Raw genomic sequence first — 14,531 nt, forward strand, 5'->3', positions numbered from 1 at the left:
TTTAGGCCACTGACTAAGGAACTCTGCCCAGGAGCCCTTCTCCATCTGAAGGTATGTCAGCTGGTAGTCTGCCCCCTCCTCATCCTCAGTCTCCATCTGTGGACCTCCAGGTCACCTCTCCATACTCCCCTAGGATAAGGACTCTGGCCTCCACCTCATATGCTCTTCCTCCATTCTGCCTCCTGCTATCACCTCAATATCCTCAATATCCATTGGGATGAACCTTACCTCCTCTACTTTGACCTACCTGTCCCTCTCCAGTTCTACTACTCTCATGGCCAGACCCAAAGTTGCCTCATCTCTGAAATAAGAACCCTGAAATGCCCTTTAAAAAATTTTTTTAAACGTTATTTATTTTTGAGAGAGAGACACACACAGAGTGTGAGCGGGAGAGGGTCAGAGGGAGAGGGAGACACAGAATCAGAAGCAGCCTCCAGGCTCTGAGCTGTCAGCACAGAGCTGACACAGGGCTTGAACCCATGAACCATGAGATCATGACCTGAGCCGAAGTCTGCCACTCAACTGACTGAGCCACCCAGGTGCCCCTGAAATGCCCTTTTAAACATCTCTTGTCTTTTCCCCCTCTCACTGCCTTCATTCTCAGGAAGCTTGCTCCTAGCCAGCCAGCTCTGTCCTCATGCCCCTTTGGACCAGGTCTACTGGCCCCATGGCAATCCTCCACCTTGACTTGAGCCCTCTGAAACATCATTCACTCATCTCTTCCTGTCCAACCCCACATTCACTGAGTTACCACAGAGCTTCATATTCTCCCATGGCATCCTATGAATCTGTCCCCTCTCTTCATCTTCACAGCAGGTCCTACACTGATTTGAGCCATCATGATATCTCTCTTTGGTCTATAGCTCTGACCTTTCTTCTTCCTTCACTCTTACTCCTAGCCTCCAAACTCTGCATGTTCCAGTCATGGGGTTTACTCGCTGCTCCCTAAACAGGCCAGAAATTTTCATGCCTCTCTCTTCCTCTCCTCTTCCCATGTAGAACTCGTTTCCCTTTGCCACGTGCATTTTAGGTGTACCTGTACTCCCTCTTGTCCCAGTTGGTTGGTTACACATCTGTACCTTCTACTAGAAGATGTGGTCTTTGATGAAAAGGACCACTTTTACTGAACTGTATAAGCTTAGCAGGCAGTACTACACCTGTCACATGGCCAATTTTAATAAATATTTTTAGACTTAAATTTCCCAGGATATGCCTTCCATTAGAACTGCCCACTGGGTCATTTGTCAGGTCAGCCAGCAAATCCTGCCTCTTTCCCATCTACTCCTGCCTTCTGCCAGCTCCTTCTTCCTCTGTGGGGCCAACTGCTGGCTGGTCTTTCCTATTCTTCCATAGCATGAGGCTAGGCTATGGAGGGCTGGGAGTGGCAGCAGGGACTGGGGAATAGCACTGTGTGAGTGAGCTGGCATAAGTTCTGTGGGCTTGCCAGCTGGCACCATGTGGGAGGGCCAAAGGGAAACTTGGTTTTCTCCAACCCAAAGCCCAGACTCCTGAGTGCAGTCACGAGTCCCAGTGCTAAAGGTTTAGAAGTGAGAAGTGTCAAGGTCACCTCTGCTTCATGCCTGACTGGAAAGGGGCCTTGTGGGTGGTGTGTGTGTGTGTGTGTGTGTGTGTGTGTGTGTGTGTGTGTGTTACCAGCCACTGGGTATGTCCAGAGAGCTCATAATATGCCTCCACAGTAGAACTAGAGGATGAGCCACTGATCCAATGTGTAATTTATTGTTTAGTTTGATCCCAAGGTTTTCCCTTTATTTCTGACTTGCTAGATTCATCTGCAGGTTCAGTGGGTTCACATTGGCAAAATTTTGCACTCAAGCATTTGACTACTTGATAGATTGGCTCATAGTTATGTGCGTGTGTGCATACACATGTGTGTGCATGCATACATGGAGCATCCTTAACCCCGAAGTGAGGGACCTTTCTTCCAGAAGCGGAACCCAGGATTGGTTGCTTTGTGAGGTTGACAAGCAGAGAACCAGTGGAGGGGGCTGAAATTTGTTTAAAGAAATCTGGGTGTCAGCAGACTGCAGTGTGCAGCCCTTTACCCTCCATCTTTAGTTGGAGGAGGAGTTACATGTCTTTTCTGAACTTCCATCAAACTTTCTTCCCATACAGTTCTTAGGCTGAAAGAAAACATAGGAAGCATCTGGTCCAGTGGATCACATCTGACAGGGTATCAGAATCACCTAATATTACATTCTCCTCATGTAATTAAACTATCCATTGTATTAGTTTAAGGTATACAACATAATGATTTGATGTATGTATATATTGTGAACTGATCACCATAATCAGTTTAGTTACTATCTTAGTAACTTTCAAATATACAGTACAGGATCGTTAACTATGATCTCCATGCTTTACGTTAGATCTCCAGAATTTATTTTTCCTATAACTGGAAGTTTGTACCTTTTGACCATCTTCATCCATTTCCTCCATCTCCCACCCTTGCCTCTAGCAAACACCAATCTGTTCTCAGTTTCTATGAGTTTGGTATTTTTAGATTCCACATGTGAGTGAGATCATACAGTATTGTCAGTATTGTATTTGTCCTTTCTGTCAACTTTGTCCTCAAGGTCCATCCACGTTGTCTCAAATGGGAGTATTTTTTTTCTCTTTTATGGCTGAATAATATTTTATATGTATTTTATTTATTGTATTATTATTTATATATTTTTTCTTTCTTTTTACATTTTCTTAATCCATTCATCTGTTAATGAACACATAGGTTGTTTCCATGTCTTGACTATTATTAATAATGCTGCAATGAACATGGAGGTGCAGATGCCTCTTTAAGACAATGATTTCATTTCCTTCAGATATATACCCTGAAGTGGAATTCCTGGATTATATAGGAGTTCTATTTTCAATTTTTTAAAATCTCTTTTTAAGTTTATTTATTTATTTTGAGGGAGGGAGAGAGAGCCAGAGCACACATGAGTTGGGGAGGGCAGAGAGAGGTGGAGAAAGAGAGAATCCCAAGCTGACTTCCTGTACTCAACACAGAACCCATTTGGCGGGGGGGTCTCAGTCTTACAAACCAAAAGATCATGATCTGAGCTGAAATCAATAGTTAGACCCTTAACTGACTGAGCCACCCAGGTGCATCTCTATTTTCGATTTTTGAGATACATCTATGCTGTTTTCAAAGTGGCTGCCCCAATTTGCTTTCCCACCAGCAGTGCATGAGGGTTCCCTTTTCTTCACATCTTTACCAATGTTTATTTTTTTATCTTTTTGATACTAGCCATTCTGACAGAAGTGAGCTGATACTTCATTGTGGTTCTGATTTGCGTTTCCCTGATTAGTGATGTTGAGTGCATTTTCATGTATTTGTTGGCCGTTTGTATGTCTTCTTTGGAAAAACATCAGTTTCTCTGTCCATTTTTTGATTGGATCTTTTTTTTTTTTTTTTGCTATTGCGTTGTAGGAGTTCTTTATATATTTTGGATACTAACCTCTTATCAGATATGTGATTTGCAACTATCTTCTCCCATTCAGTAGGTTGGCTTTTCACTTCGTTGATGGTTTCGTCTGCTGTGCAGATAGGACTACTTACTAAAAATGGAGATTCCTGAGTAGTCCTGCTCAAACCTCCTGATTTGGAACCTGTGGAGGTGGGGGTTGGTAGTCTTTATTTTTAATATTTGCCCCGGACGGCTTGGGGTACCATGAGCTATCTAAGGCCACACAGCTAATGGCGGCAACTCCAGAACTAGAACCCCAGTCTTTTGACTCCATCCAGGGCATGTCTCTTGCTGCTTGAATGTCCCTAGGGCTCACAGCTTTGGGAAACAGGCTCATATTGGATGCAGGAGACTGTGTTGAATGGCTGTCTTATCCAGCAGATCACTAACCCACATAATTTAATTAGTTCCTTACCAGGCGGGGCTCAAGGGCTTGAATTCCCAGAGCAGCAGAGACAGTTGAAACAGACCATTTGCTCTGCGATGGCCTGGCACCTGCTGACCCTGTCTTTGCTGCTAGATAGAATTTCAAAGTCCTCTGTGTCTACCTCCACCCACACTCTCTGGGGACTAGTTCTGTTCTCTTGACAACTTACAATAAACAGGATTGGATTTCCTTCTGGCCTATAGCGATCTCACCTCCTCTCTTCCTTTCCTCTTCCTCTTTGTCCTTCTCCTTCCATCCCTCCTCTCCTCCCTCCTCCTCCTCCTGCTTCTCCCCTCCCTCCCCCTTCTCATTCTCTCTCTGTCTGTCCCTCTCTCTTTCTCTCTTTTTTATTGGAATATGATTCACATACCATAGAATTCACTCATTTAAACTGTACGAGTCAGTGGTTTTTAGTATATCCATAGAGTAGTGCAACATCACCACAATCAATTTTAGAACATTTTCATCACCCCTGAAGGAAATTCCACAGCCATTAGCAATGACTTTTCTGCCCCCTCTTCTGGCCCACTCTACCTAGCCCTAGGCAATCACTAATCCACTTCCTGCATCTATAGATTGGCCTTTTCTGGACTTTGCAAATAAATGGAGTCATACAGCATATGGTCCTTTGTGATTAGCTTCTTTCACTTAGTATGTTTCCCAGGCTCATCTATGTTGTACCATGTATCAGTATTTCATTCCTCTTTATGGCCATTCTGTTGTATGGATATATCATACTTTGCCTATGCATTTATCAGTTGACAGACATCTGGATTATTTCCAATTTTTTGGTTACTATGAGTAATGCCATAAACATTAGTGTCCACAGTGGTCATAGGTTTTCATTTTTTCTGGGTGTATACCTAGGAGTGAGATCACAGGGTCACATGGCAATCCTATGTTTAACATTTTGAAGAAATGCCAAACTGTTTTCCAAAGTGGCTGCACCATTTTACATCCCCATCAGCAGAGTATGAGAGCTTTAATTTATCCACATCGTCATCAACACTTGTTATTACCTGTCTCTTTGTTAATAACCTACGAGTGGGTGTGAAGTTTTTGACTTGCATTTTCCTGATGGCTAATGACGTTGAGTATTTTTTCATGTGCTTGTTGACCATTTTTTTCTTTGAAGAAATGTCTATACAAATCCTTTGTCCATCTTTTAACTGTATTGTCTTTTTATTATTGAGTTTTGAGAAATATATAATGTAGATATAAGGACCTGTCAGTTGTATAATTCTCAAATATATTCTCCCAACCTGGGGATTGTTTTTTCACTTTTTTGATGGTGTCCTTTGAAGCACAGAAACTTTTATTTATTTATTTATGTTTATTTATTTTTGAGAGAGAGAGAGGGAGAAAACCAGTGGGGAGGGGCAGAGAGAGAGGGAGGCACAGAATCTTAAGCAGGCTCCAGACTGAGTTGTCAGCACAGAGCCCCATGTAGGGCTCGAGCTCATGAACCATGAGATCACTACCTGAGCTGAAGTCAGATGCTTATCCAACTGAGCAAGCCAGGTTCCCCTGAGGCACAGAAGTTTTTAATTTTGGTAAAGTCCAATTTACCAAGTTCTGTTTTTGTTTGTATTTTTGGTGATAAACTATTGCCTATTCCAAGGTCATGAAGACTTATCTCTATATTTTCTTCTAAGAATTTTACAGTATTAGTGGGGCACCTGGGTGGCTCAGTTGATTGAGTGCCAGACTTCAAGTCATATTCTTTCAGTTTATGGGTTTGAGAATTTTACAGTATTAGTATCTTTTATCTATTTTGAATTAATTTTTTGTACAGTGTGAGGTAGGGTCCAACTTCATGTTTTCAACTTTATTTAGTTGTTCCAGCATTATTTGCTGGGAAGATGATTCTTTCCCCCATTGAATTCTTTTGGCACTCTTGTTAAAAAATCAGTTGACCATAAATGTATGGATTTACTTTTAGATTCTTAATTCCATTCCATTGACCTATATGTCTATCCTTATACCAGTACCTTCTAGCACACACAGCAAAGCTGGGATGTGGCCCAAGTGGAAAGGCCTGAGCAGAGGAGTTGAGGGCATGTAAGGAGAGGCAGGTCTGTGGAACTCAGAGGACTAGTTTTTTTTTTTAATATTTATTTTTGAGAGAGAGAGAGAGAGATAGAATATGTGTAGGGAAGGGGCAGAGAGAGACAGAGACAGAATCCTAAGCAGGCTCCAGGCTCTGAGCTATTAGCACAGAGCATGATGGGGGACTCAAACTCACGAACCCATGAGATCATGACCTGAACCCAAGTCAACTGACCAAGCCACCCACATGCCCTTCAGAGGCCTAGTCTTTTAGCCTTTGTCCTGCCACAGTCCTGTGTAACCTTTTGTAAGTTACTTCATATTTCTGTAAGTTACTTCTCTGTTTCCTATTCTGTAGAATGAAGACTCTAGGCTAGTTGATTGTTAAAGGACTTTTTAATTCTAATAGTCTGTAGGCATGGGAGACTCAGCTTCTATAGGCATATTCTATCACAGGACTCCCCTGACTCAGTGACAAAACATTCATTAGTTTTTCACTCACTTGGAACTTAGGCATGAGACAGGAAATATACAAGATGATTCTGGATCGTCTTGCCATATTGGATAATACCAATGCTATCAAAGACCTCCAAGGCCACACCTAAAGGACTAGGAGCCAACTTGAAGAAGTTTTTCCTGGCCAAAAATGGGACATTTTGAATATTAATAAGGATAATAAATGTGGTAGAATGAAATACATCAAATATATTTAAATTCATGAATTCAGAATGGTGCTTAAAAACCTTCAAGTATTTGGAACTTTTGGATTTTGAGATCTCTAAGCAAGAAAACCCTTGGTCTCCCTCTTCCCTTGGCTGAGTTTCATGGCTGCACCATTCTACCCATTCACCCTACCCTAGTTCTCCATGTCCGTAGGGTCTGTTCCACCCTCCAGGTAGCTTTAATTACCTCATTATTCTGGGTTCATCTCTTTGGAAAAGTACTGGGAAAGCCCCAGAGTTGTTGGAAGTGGTCTACACAGCACTTCTTGCTAACCGAATAAATGAAGATTCACTCTGATGGGCACCGTTGCTTCCCTTTGCTCGCAACTCAGTAGCTTCTGTGCTTTCTCTTCAGTGTGTGGGTTCTGTCATCTTGTATTTTCTTAAACAGGAACTCATCGATTTGGGGGGCTTGAAAAAAATGACTTCTCACCGAAGAAGTTGTGGCCAATGAGGCTGTGGGGTAGGTGGTAGTGGGGACCTGGATTCTAGGCTCTGCTCCTCTGTCTCCTGTCCTTCTCCCTGCTCTGGGCCTGTTTCTTTGTGTTTAAAAACAAAACATGGAGGAATGTTCTACTGATATATGCAATGATGTGTATTGTGCTAAGGGAGAGAAGCTGGACCCAAAAGACCACACACTGTATGATTCCCATTATGCGGCTCTCTGAAAAAGGCAGAACTATGGGGACGAAAACAGATCAATAGTTGTCAGGAGCAAGTGGGTGGGGAGAAGGGATTAACAATAAGGAACCACAAGGGCACTTTGGGGGGTGATAGAATTACGTTCTGTCTTGATTTTTGGTGGTGGTTACATCACTGTGTAAATTGGTCAAAACATAGAACACTGTATCTAAAAAGAGTGAATTGTACTGTATTGAAATTACACTTCAATAAACACAAAAATGTGCAACACACTCACACCCAGTTAGCATGCATGTGTGCATACACACACACACACACACACACACACACACATTCACTATTTAGCTAGAAAATCTCTGAGATCCCTCTCAAGTGCCAGGATTCACTGGTTCTCCCCTGGGGGTCTAGTCACAGGCAGGGCAACAGGAAGAGATGCCCAGGGCCTTATCTCATTTTTAAACGTCCCTCCCCTAATTCTGCCTACCCTTCCCCAACTCAGAATAGTCCTTCTGTGATGTAATGTGCAAAGGAGGAAAACTAGGCTTCCTCCGTGTGGTTGGCCATTGTAGGAACAAGGCCACTCCTTCCATGGCCATACATGTGTCTGTGTATAGACCGAACGTCCTTGGAAGACAGGCCCTGCCCACAGCCACTCATCCTAGACCTGAGGTCTGAATTGTTGGCCTGAAATGGAATATTTCTAAATAGGAGCTCACGATCCAAATCCCAGTGAAATCTCCACAGAGGAGTGTCAGAAGAATGGGAATCTAGATAGAGAATATGGATTCTTACTTCCATTTTCCATTCAGGGTCTGAAGGGGGAGCTCCCTAGCCTTCTGTTTGGCAATTTACTAAGGCCTTACACAAGATTGTTGAGACCATCCAGGTGACACAGCACGAGGGAACCATGCCCTCGCTGGGAAGAAGACAGCAAGGGGCTTGACACAAGCACCCATTTCATGAGCACTTACTATGTGCCAGGCAGAGGCTAAGCCCTCTGTATTCATTCACACCAACTATAATATTTAAAAATTCTTACCCTTGTTTTTACAAATGAGGAAACTACCCTCCAACTGAGGAGGTGGGGCTCAACCTCTGCCATCAGGGGCTGTTCCTCTCTTTCGTCCGCTAAGATAAGCCAGAACTAGCTAGGCTAGCTCCAAGGCTTGGAGGGACCTGAACCCGTGCTTTAAGGCAGCAGGAGCAGAACAGAGAACCCTGTTCCAGATGGAGTTCATGCTGAGCTCCATCCCCCTTCCTGAGCCCATTTAGGACAAACTGGACCTCGGGCGCCTGGGTGCCTCAGTCAGTTAAGCATCCAACTTCAACTCAGGTCATGATATCACAGATCTGGGTTCGAGCCCTGTGTTGGGCTCCATGTTGACATCTCAGAGTCTGGAGCCTGTTTCAGATTCTGTGTCTCTTTCTTTCTGTCCCTCCCCTGCTTGTGTTCTCTCTCTCTCTCTCTCTCTCTCTCCATCTCAAAAATAAATAAATATTAAAAAAGAAAAAGAAGACTCTGTAGCTTCTCCTTGGCCAGGGAGTCCTGCCCCTGGGTGTACAGGGTCTGGGAGAGATCCTGTGACCCCACTCTGGGTGCTGAGAGAAGGGAAGGGACCCAGCTGTGTGCATTGGTCCCAGTAAGGGAAGCCAGACGTTCATATGGGCGCGTCTGCTCAGCAAGGCAGTTAGAAGGAAAGTGTGCCATCAGTGCTCTGTGGCCTGTAGGGGACCTGCCCCTCAGAGGGCTTCCTGGTTGCTTGTCCAAGCCACAGAGCCTGGGAGCTCCCACATCCCAGAGAAGGTTCTAAGGGATGCCCTGTTGATACCCCGGAAGTTGGGACTAATGAGCAATTGCAAGCTGGCACCAATAAAAGGAGAGCTTCATGCCTTTTGCACCAGAAGTTCATTAAAGGGTGTGGGGAAGATTCCCAGGTGGGCTCAGCTCTCAAAGTTATAACTGGCAGCCCAAATCCCTAACTCAACCCTGGACCTGAGCAGATCTCTCCTCTTGGTGGTCAGTGGGATACATAGGCAGTGACAGCTTGTTAGAAGAAGATTCTGGAAATAAGCAGGATGGCTCTGACAGGTAGGAGGAGTTCTGGGTTCCCTGGAGGTGGTGGCTTTGATCAAGGAGGAGAGGAAAGCAAGGCTCTTCTGTGGTGGGCCAAGACCTGACAGCGGGGTTCACTACAGACTTGACAATTCGGGCACTGTGGCAGGTATGGACTTGGTCTTGACCATGTGTGGCAGGAAGTCTTGCTCTGGGAAGTGGTCCAGGGGTTGGTTCCCATGCAGGTGTGACTAAAGGCATATGCCTCTAAGATCATTGCTACTTTCGGGACGGCAGCACCGTGGCTCCTTTTAACTTCATTCTTGCCTTCCTCTTGTCAGTCTTTCAGGCTCTCAAAGCCCCACTGCTTCAGCGTTACTGGGAGATGGGATTATCTGTCCCTCAGGAAACCAAGGTTCCCTACAATCAGTACCATCTGTATGCAACAGACTTCCATCTTGGGACTTTATTTAAGGACATCAGAGTAGTGTCTGGCCACTGCTGATGTTTGCCAGGTCACTGGGTTTTGTGGCTGAGCACAAACAAGAAGGCACAGAGGCCACACAGCCAAGGAGAACTTGGCAGTGTCAGGGGCTCTAGCCTTCTGGTGACACCAGCGTCCCAGCCTACCAGGATGAGTCCCGCACCCCAGAGATCTGGCTTTCCTGAGCTTTTCTGCTCAGTAGTGAGGGGGAAACAGACTGTGTGTGTGTGTGTGTGTGTGTGATTAATGGAGATGGGTGTGGGTGGGGAAAGAGGTGAGGTGGTACTTTTTTATTTCTAGCAGTAAAGCCTGCCCAATAAACCCACAAACCAAGAAGCCACACAGAATTAGCTGGGTGATAGTGGGTTCAAGTCATTTATTTTTAGACTGTTATCAGCATGTTTGGTTCTGGGGTCCAATCCCCAAGTTCCAGAAAAATAAACTAATGAGAACCACATGCACTATGAGAAGGCCATTCCGACGTGTCTGTGATCATGCTGTGATTGGGCATAGACTATAGACCAGGAGTCCTCCCTGAACAGCTGACAGTGGCTGGCTCTGAGCCCTCCTTGGGACTGGGGACAGGGCCAAGACCGGATCATTTGGACCCGCTCCCTTTAAGGCCCCGAGCCCCTTATTGCTACATTTGCTACTTTGCTACTTGATGGCCCCTGGGCCTTGCCCAGGGGAGGCCTTATCACTGGGTGGTACTAATGAGTAGGCTGCTGGCATCTGCCCTTGCCATTGTTACAATAGCACAGAACTCTTTTCAGAGGGTCCCAGGGTGAGTTATCAGGGCTTCATCTGACCTCTATTCAACCATGCCACACGTGGTCCTTGCTACGGACTCTGCTCAGCCAGCCTGTTGGAGGCTGGTGGCCCATTATCTTCCCCCACCCCCAGGGCTTTCCAGCTCCTGGACCTTGGAACACCTCTCTCCAACACACTCTGCAAGGTCCAAAGACCAACAGCCTGCTATGCTTTCCAGCATGGGGACAAGGCTTCTTAGTGGTGGCCTTTGAGGCTCATGCATTTGGAGCACAATGGGAGGGGCGCATTTTAGGAAAAACATCAACTTCCGCAAATAGCAAAAAGGCCAGATGGGTGGCAGGCTCCTGATTCAATGTCCTGTTGGTGAGGTAGTTTGAACACACCAGCAATCCTGCCAGGAAGAGGCCCCCCCAACCCCCCTCCCCTGAGCATGTCCCCCCATGTTCATAGGTCTAAGCAACAACTCAGAGTTGTGAAAGGGGCCTCTGGGGTGCTGGCCTGTACCTGACCAATCAGCCTTGGCGGGCCTGGAGCCCCGCTCAGCTGACAGTACAGGCGGTCTGGGCCCCACGGTGCTCCTGGGGTACAGCAGCACCTGACAGTAGAACAGGGCATCCCTTTATGCAAGGGAAGGAGCCCTCTCCCCAGGGAGAGAGTCCTGCTGCTTGGGCCAGGCCCTCCGGGTGCCACATTTAAAAGCGCCAACCTCCAAGTTCTCTTCTTCCCTTGAGGCAAAGGTGATCTCAGTCAGATGTCCAGTGCCTGCTACCCGTGCCCCTGACCCTGCCGGACAGGTGATCACTTCTGTGGCTGCCCCAAAGCATTGACTATGGGGCCACCAACATGATATTTGTCTGGTGAGCCCTCCACAAGCCGAGTCCCAGCTCCAGAGACTGTGCCCAGCAGGGGAGCTAAGGAAGCTTCTGGAGGCAGAGAGACCTGCTTTGCTACAGAACTGCCTTCAAAAGTCTAATCTGGTTTGAAGTTTAGACTGGGCCAGTGGGGAACTGGCAAAGACCATATTTTCGAAGTGTGCTTGCATTCTAAGGTCTGCACAGTAGATGACCTTGGACTGGCCAGCTGGGTAGAGCTACCCCATCCTCCCACCCACGTTGCTTGGTTTGATCTACTTGATCTACTGGGGAGCACGTGGTGGTCACAGGACGAGTGTGTCTGGTGGAGAGGTGGGGTGAGAGGGCTTATTGCTCTGGGTTTGAATGCATCTGGAGTGCCCTTATCTCTACTGAACCCGCTGCCTGCCCCCCCTCTGTCCCCAGAAGTGTTTGGAGACCCTCAGCCTGCACCATCTCATGGGTGCAGTCCATCTGGCCATGGGTGGTCCCTCTGGGGACCTCTAGGGTTGGCCAAGTCTCAGCATCGCTCAGGAGCAGTGGCCAGGGTGACTGGGGAAGCCAGACTTCCTCTCTCCACAGCCCATGGGGGAGGGCAGGGGGCAGCCAGGGCTTTGTCCTGGGTAACCGAGGGCACAGAGGTGCTGCTGTTCTAGAACTTCCTTTGTCCACATACCCTGTGCCTTAATGTCAACACAGCTGGGGGACCCCTGACAGGGAGGAGCTTCTTTGGGGCAATGTTGGGTGCAGAAAATCGTGGACTGCGTTTTGCTTCTGAAAAAGGAGTCCTGTGTGAAAAGCAAGATTTTTAAAAGGAAAATAAAAAAGGAAGAATAAGGAGAGGAGTCAAGCCCATAACAGGGATACAGCTTCATTTCATTCCTGTACTCATCAAGTCGCTCCCAAGAATCTTCCAAGGGCCAGGATCTGTGGTAAGGTTGCATGCAACCAGGGTGAGGGAGTGCCTGACGGGAATCCGGGTCTATCCACTGCTGGAAACGACCTGAAGACCCAAATCATGCCCTCTGCCTAATAACTACTGTACCTGGCAGAGAGAGCAACTACTCCAGTGGGGGAAACTGAGGCATTGTGTCAAAAACCCGCAAGGGTACAACCATAGTCAAGTTTCCTAATGCCCACAGTGGCCCTGCTGTGAGGGATGGAAGGCTGGCGCCCTGGGGACAGGGCCCTGTGGAATCAGACATGACGGTCTGGATGCGGGGCTGCAAAGGAGGCACGGTCTGCAAACAAGCTTATGAGGCTTTGGTCACCAGTTGGTCAATTTGCCTACATTATTAAAGAAATACCGGTGATCACTTTTTGGGTTTTTTTGTGTGTTTCGTTTTGTTTTTGCTTTTTTGCTTCTATGTTTGCTGTTTATATACTCCCCAGGGAAAATTTCACCTATGGCCAAAAATAGATCGAAGGAGGATAATTCTAGCAGGTGGAGTGAGTGTCTGAATTCAAAAACATGTTGCTCAATACCGCTGTGTCTGAAGACTCAAAAGAGTCACCATGATGATGACAATAGTGGGGAGAGTAATAGCTACCATTTGCTAAGCACCTACTACGGGTCAGGCACCTGACTCGGTGCTTTATTACCTCACAGCCAGCTGGCAGATAATCATTTTGACATACACACGAAGGGAATACAAGTGGGTTTTTTGAAGCTTTTTCTTTGTGTCTGCTTTCCCCCTTGGTGGTCAACTTTGTTTAGCCGGTGCCCTTGCTGGGCTGGCAGAGAACCATTTGGTCCTAGCCTAGGCCCTCTGGGGCAGAGTCAGCCACAACTTCAGACACAAGTAAGACCTGGCCCTGCAAGGGCCCGGCCGTGCCCGTGACCCAGCCACCTGCCCCTAACCCGGGGTGGGTGCTGCCGGAGGGGAGGATCCCAGTGGCCCCCGAGTTCACGGCCATGTTTATTTGGAGTAAAACACGAGGGAACAAACCAAGGAGAAGGGGCAACACCAGAATAGATTCGTAAATAATAGATGTTTCCAAAGATGGTCAGGACCTCCACGGCTGTTCAACCACAAGCTCTTTCACGGACACCGGTGCTTCCTGTGGTGTCGGACCTTGGAGGCACTTGACCGCACCGGAGGGCAGCCCCACGCCCGTGGGGGCCCCGCGGAAAGTTGGCCTGCAGCGGGCTGAAAGAACCGGAGGTGGAGCAGTCCGCGGGGTCGCTCAGCGTTGTGGCCGCCACCGGGCCTGATTGCAGGGGGGAAGGGGCTTGCACAGACGCGGGGGCGAGGCGGGGCGAGAAAGGGAGCAGTCGGGAAGCAGCGGCTGTCGCTCTAGGGGGCGCTGTGGGCGCACCGGACGCTGGGCGGAGGCGGGGCGTAATACTGGGTGTGCTCGGGCCCGCCGGTCGCTCTTGCATCTGCCGGAAGGCGGGAGCCCCCAGACAGAAGGAAGAGTGGCGATAGTAAGAACATGATCTCAAGTGAGAGTCACGACCCCGCGAGGTGTTGTGCCCCGAAAGAGTTAGGGCCAAGGACCTCCTCGAGAATGGGGTGTCGGCGCACAACTGTACAAGGAAGAGAGGGTTGTAAACAAGGGCCTCTCCAGGGCCGACCCCAGGCTCTGTGGACTTTTTCTGTACGGTGTCCCTGGGCACCCACCGAGTCTCCCCTCTGCCGCCCGTCATCTCCCTCACTCCTTCTCTTTCACAGTGACCAGATCTCCCCGTAGGGAAACTCTGTCCGCGGATGTGGAACGCCGCCGCCTGCCCGTGGGGTCGTCGGGCCCGGGCCCTGCGGCGGGGACCGTCAGGAGGACTGCATCAGGCCGGTGAGGCGCTTGCCCGCCAGCGACTTTCCCTGCAGAGACAGGCGACAGAGTTGGCACGCACAGGTGCACGCACAAACACACACATACACACACGCAGACAGGGACAGAGACAGAGAGCCAGACAGGTGAATTAATTGTTGCCAGAGCCACGGGGACCAAATGACTTAGCTACCGGACCCTGTGGATCTCCGCGTTTGGGAGCCTTGACCACAGCACTTGGAATAGGCAGGGCTCAGGGGCAGGTTGGGGAGCCA

At 47.8% G+C, this 14,531-nt stretch overlaps 1 protein-coding gene across 9 annotated transcripts in view; it reads right to left on the reverse strand.

Moving 5' to 3' along the window:
* Nucleotides 1-13,287: 13,287 nt before the first annotated feature.
* Nucleotides 13,288-14,531, reverse strand: part of RGS6 (regulator of G protein signaling 6) — a 546,475-nt gene continuing 545,231 nt past the window's right edge. For 6 of the 9 annotated variants that reach the window (XM_029951172.1, XM_029951168.1, XM_029951170.1 and 3 more), the window contains one exon: nucleotides 13,288-14,306. In XM_029951172.1, coding sequence (XP_029807032.1) covers nucleotides 14,140-14,306 — 167 coding nt within the window. In that variant the 3' untranslated portion in view covers nucleotides 13,288-14,139. The remainder of the gene's footprint in view (nucleotides 14,307-14,531) is intronic. The other 3 variants (XM_029951178.1, XM_029951173.1, XM_029951177.1) reach the window with 1 other exon arrangement.

The sequence above is a fragment of the Suricata suricatta genome, chromosome 9, assembly GCF_006229205.1.
Source record: "Suricata suricatta isolate VVHF042 chromosome 9, meerkat_22Aug2017_6uvM2_HiC, whole genome shotgun sequence".
NCBI lineage: Eukaryota > Metazoa > Chordata > Mammalia > Carnivora > Herpestidae > Suricata > Suricata suricatta.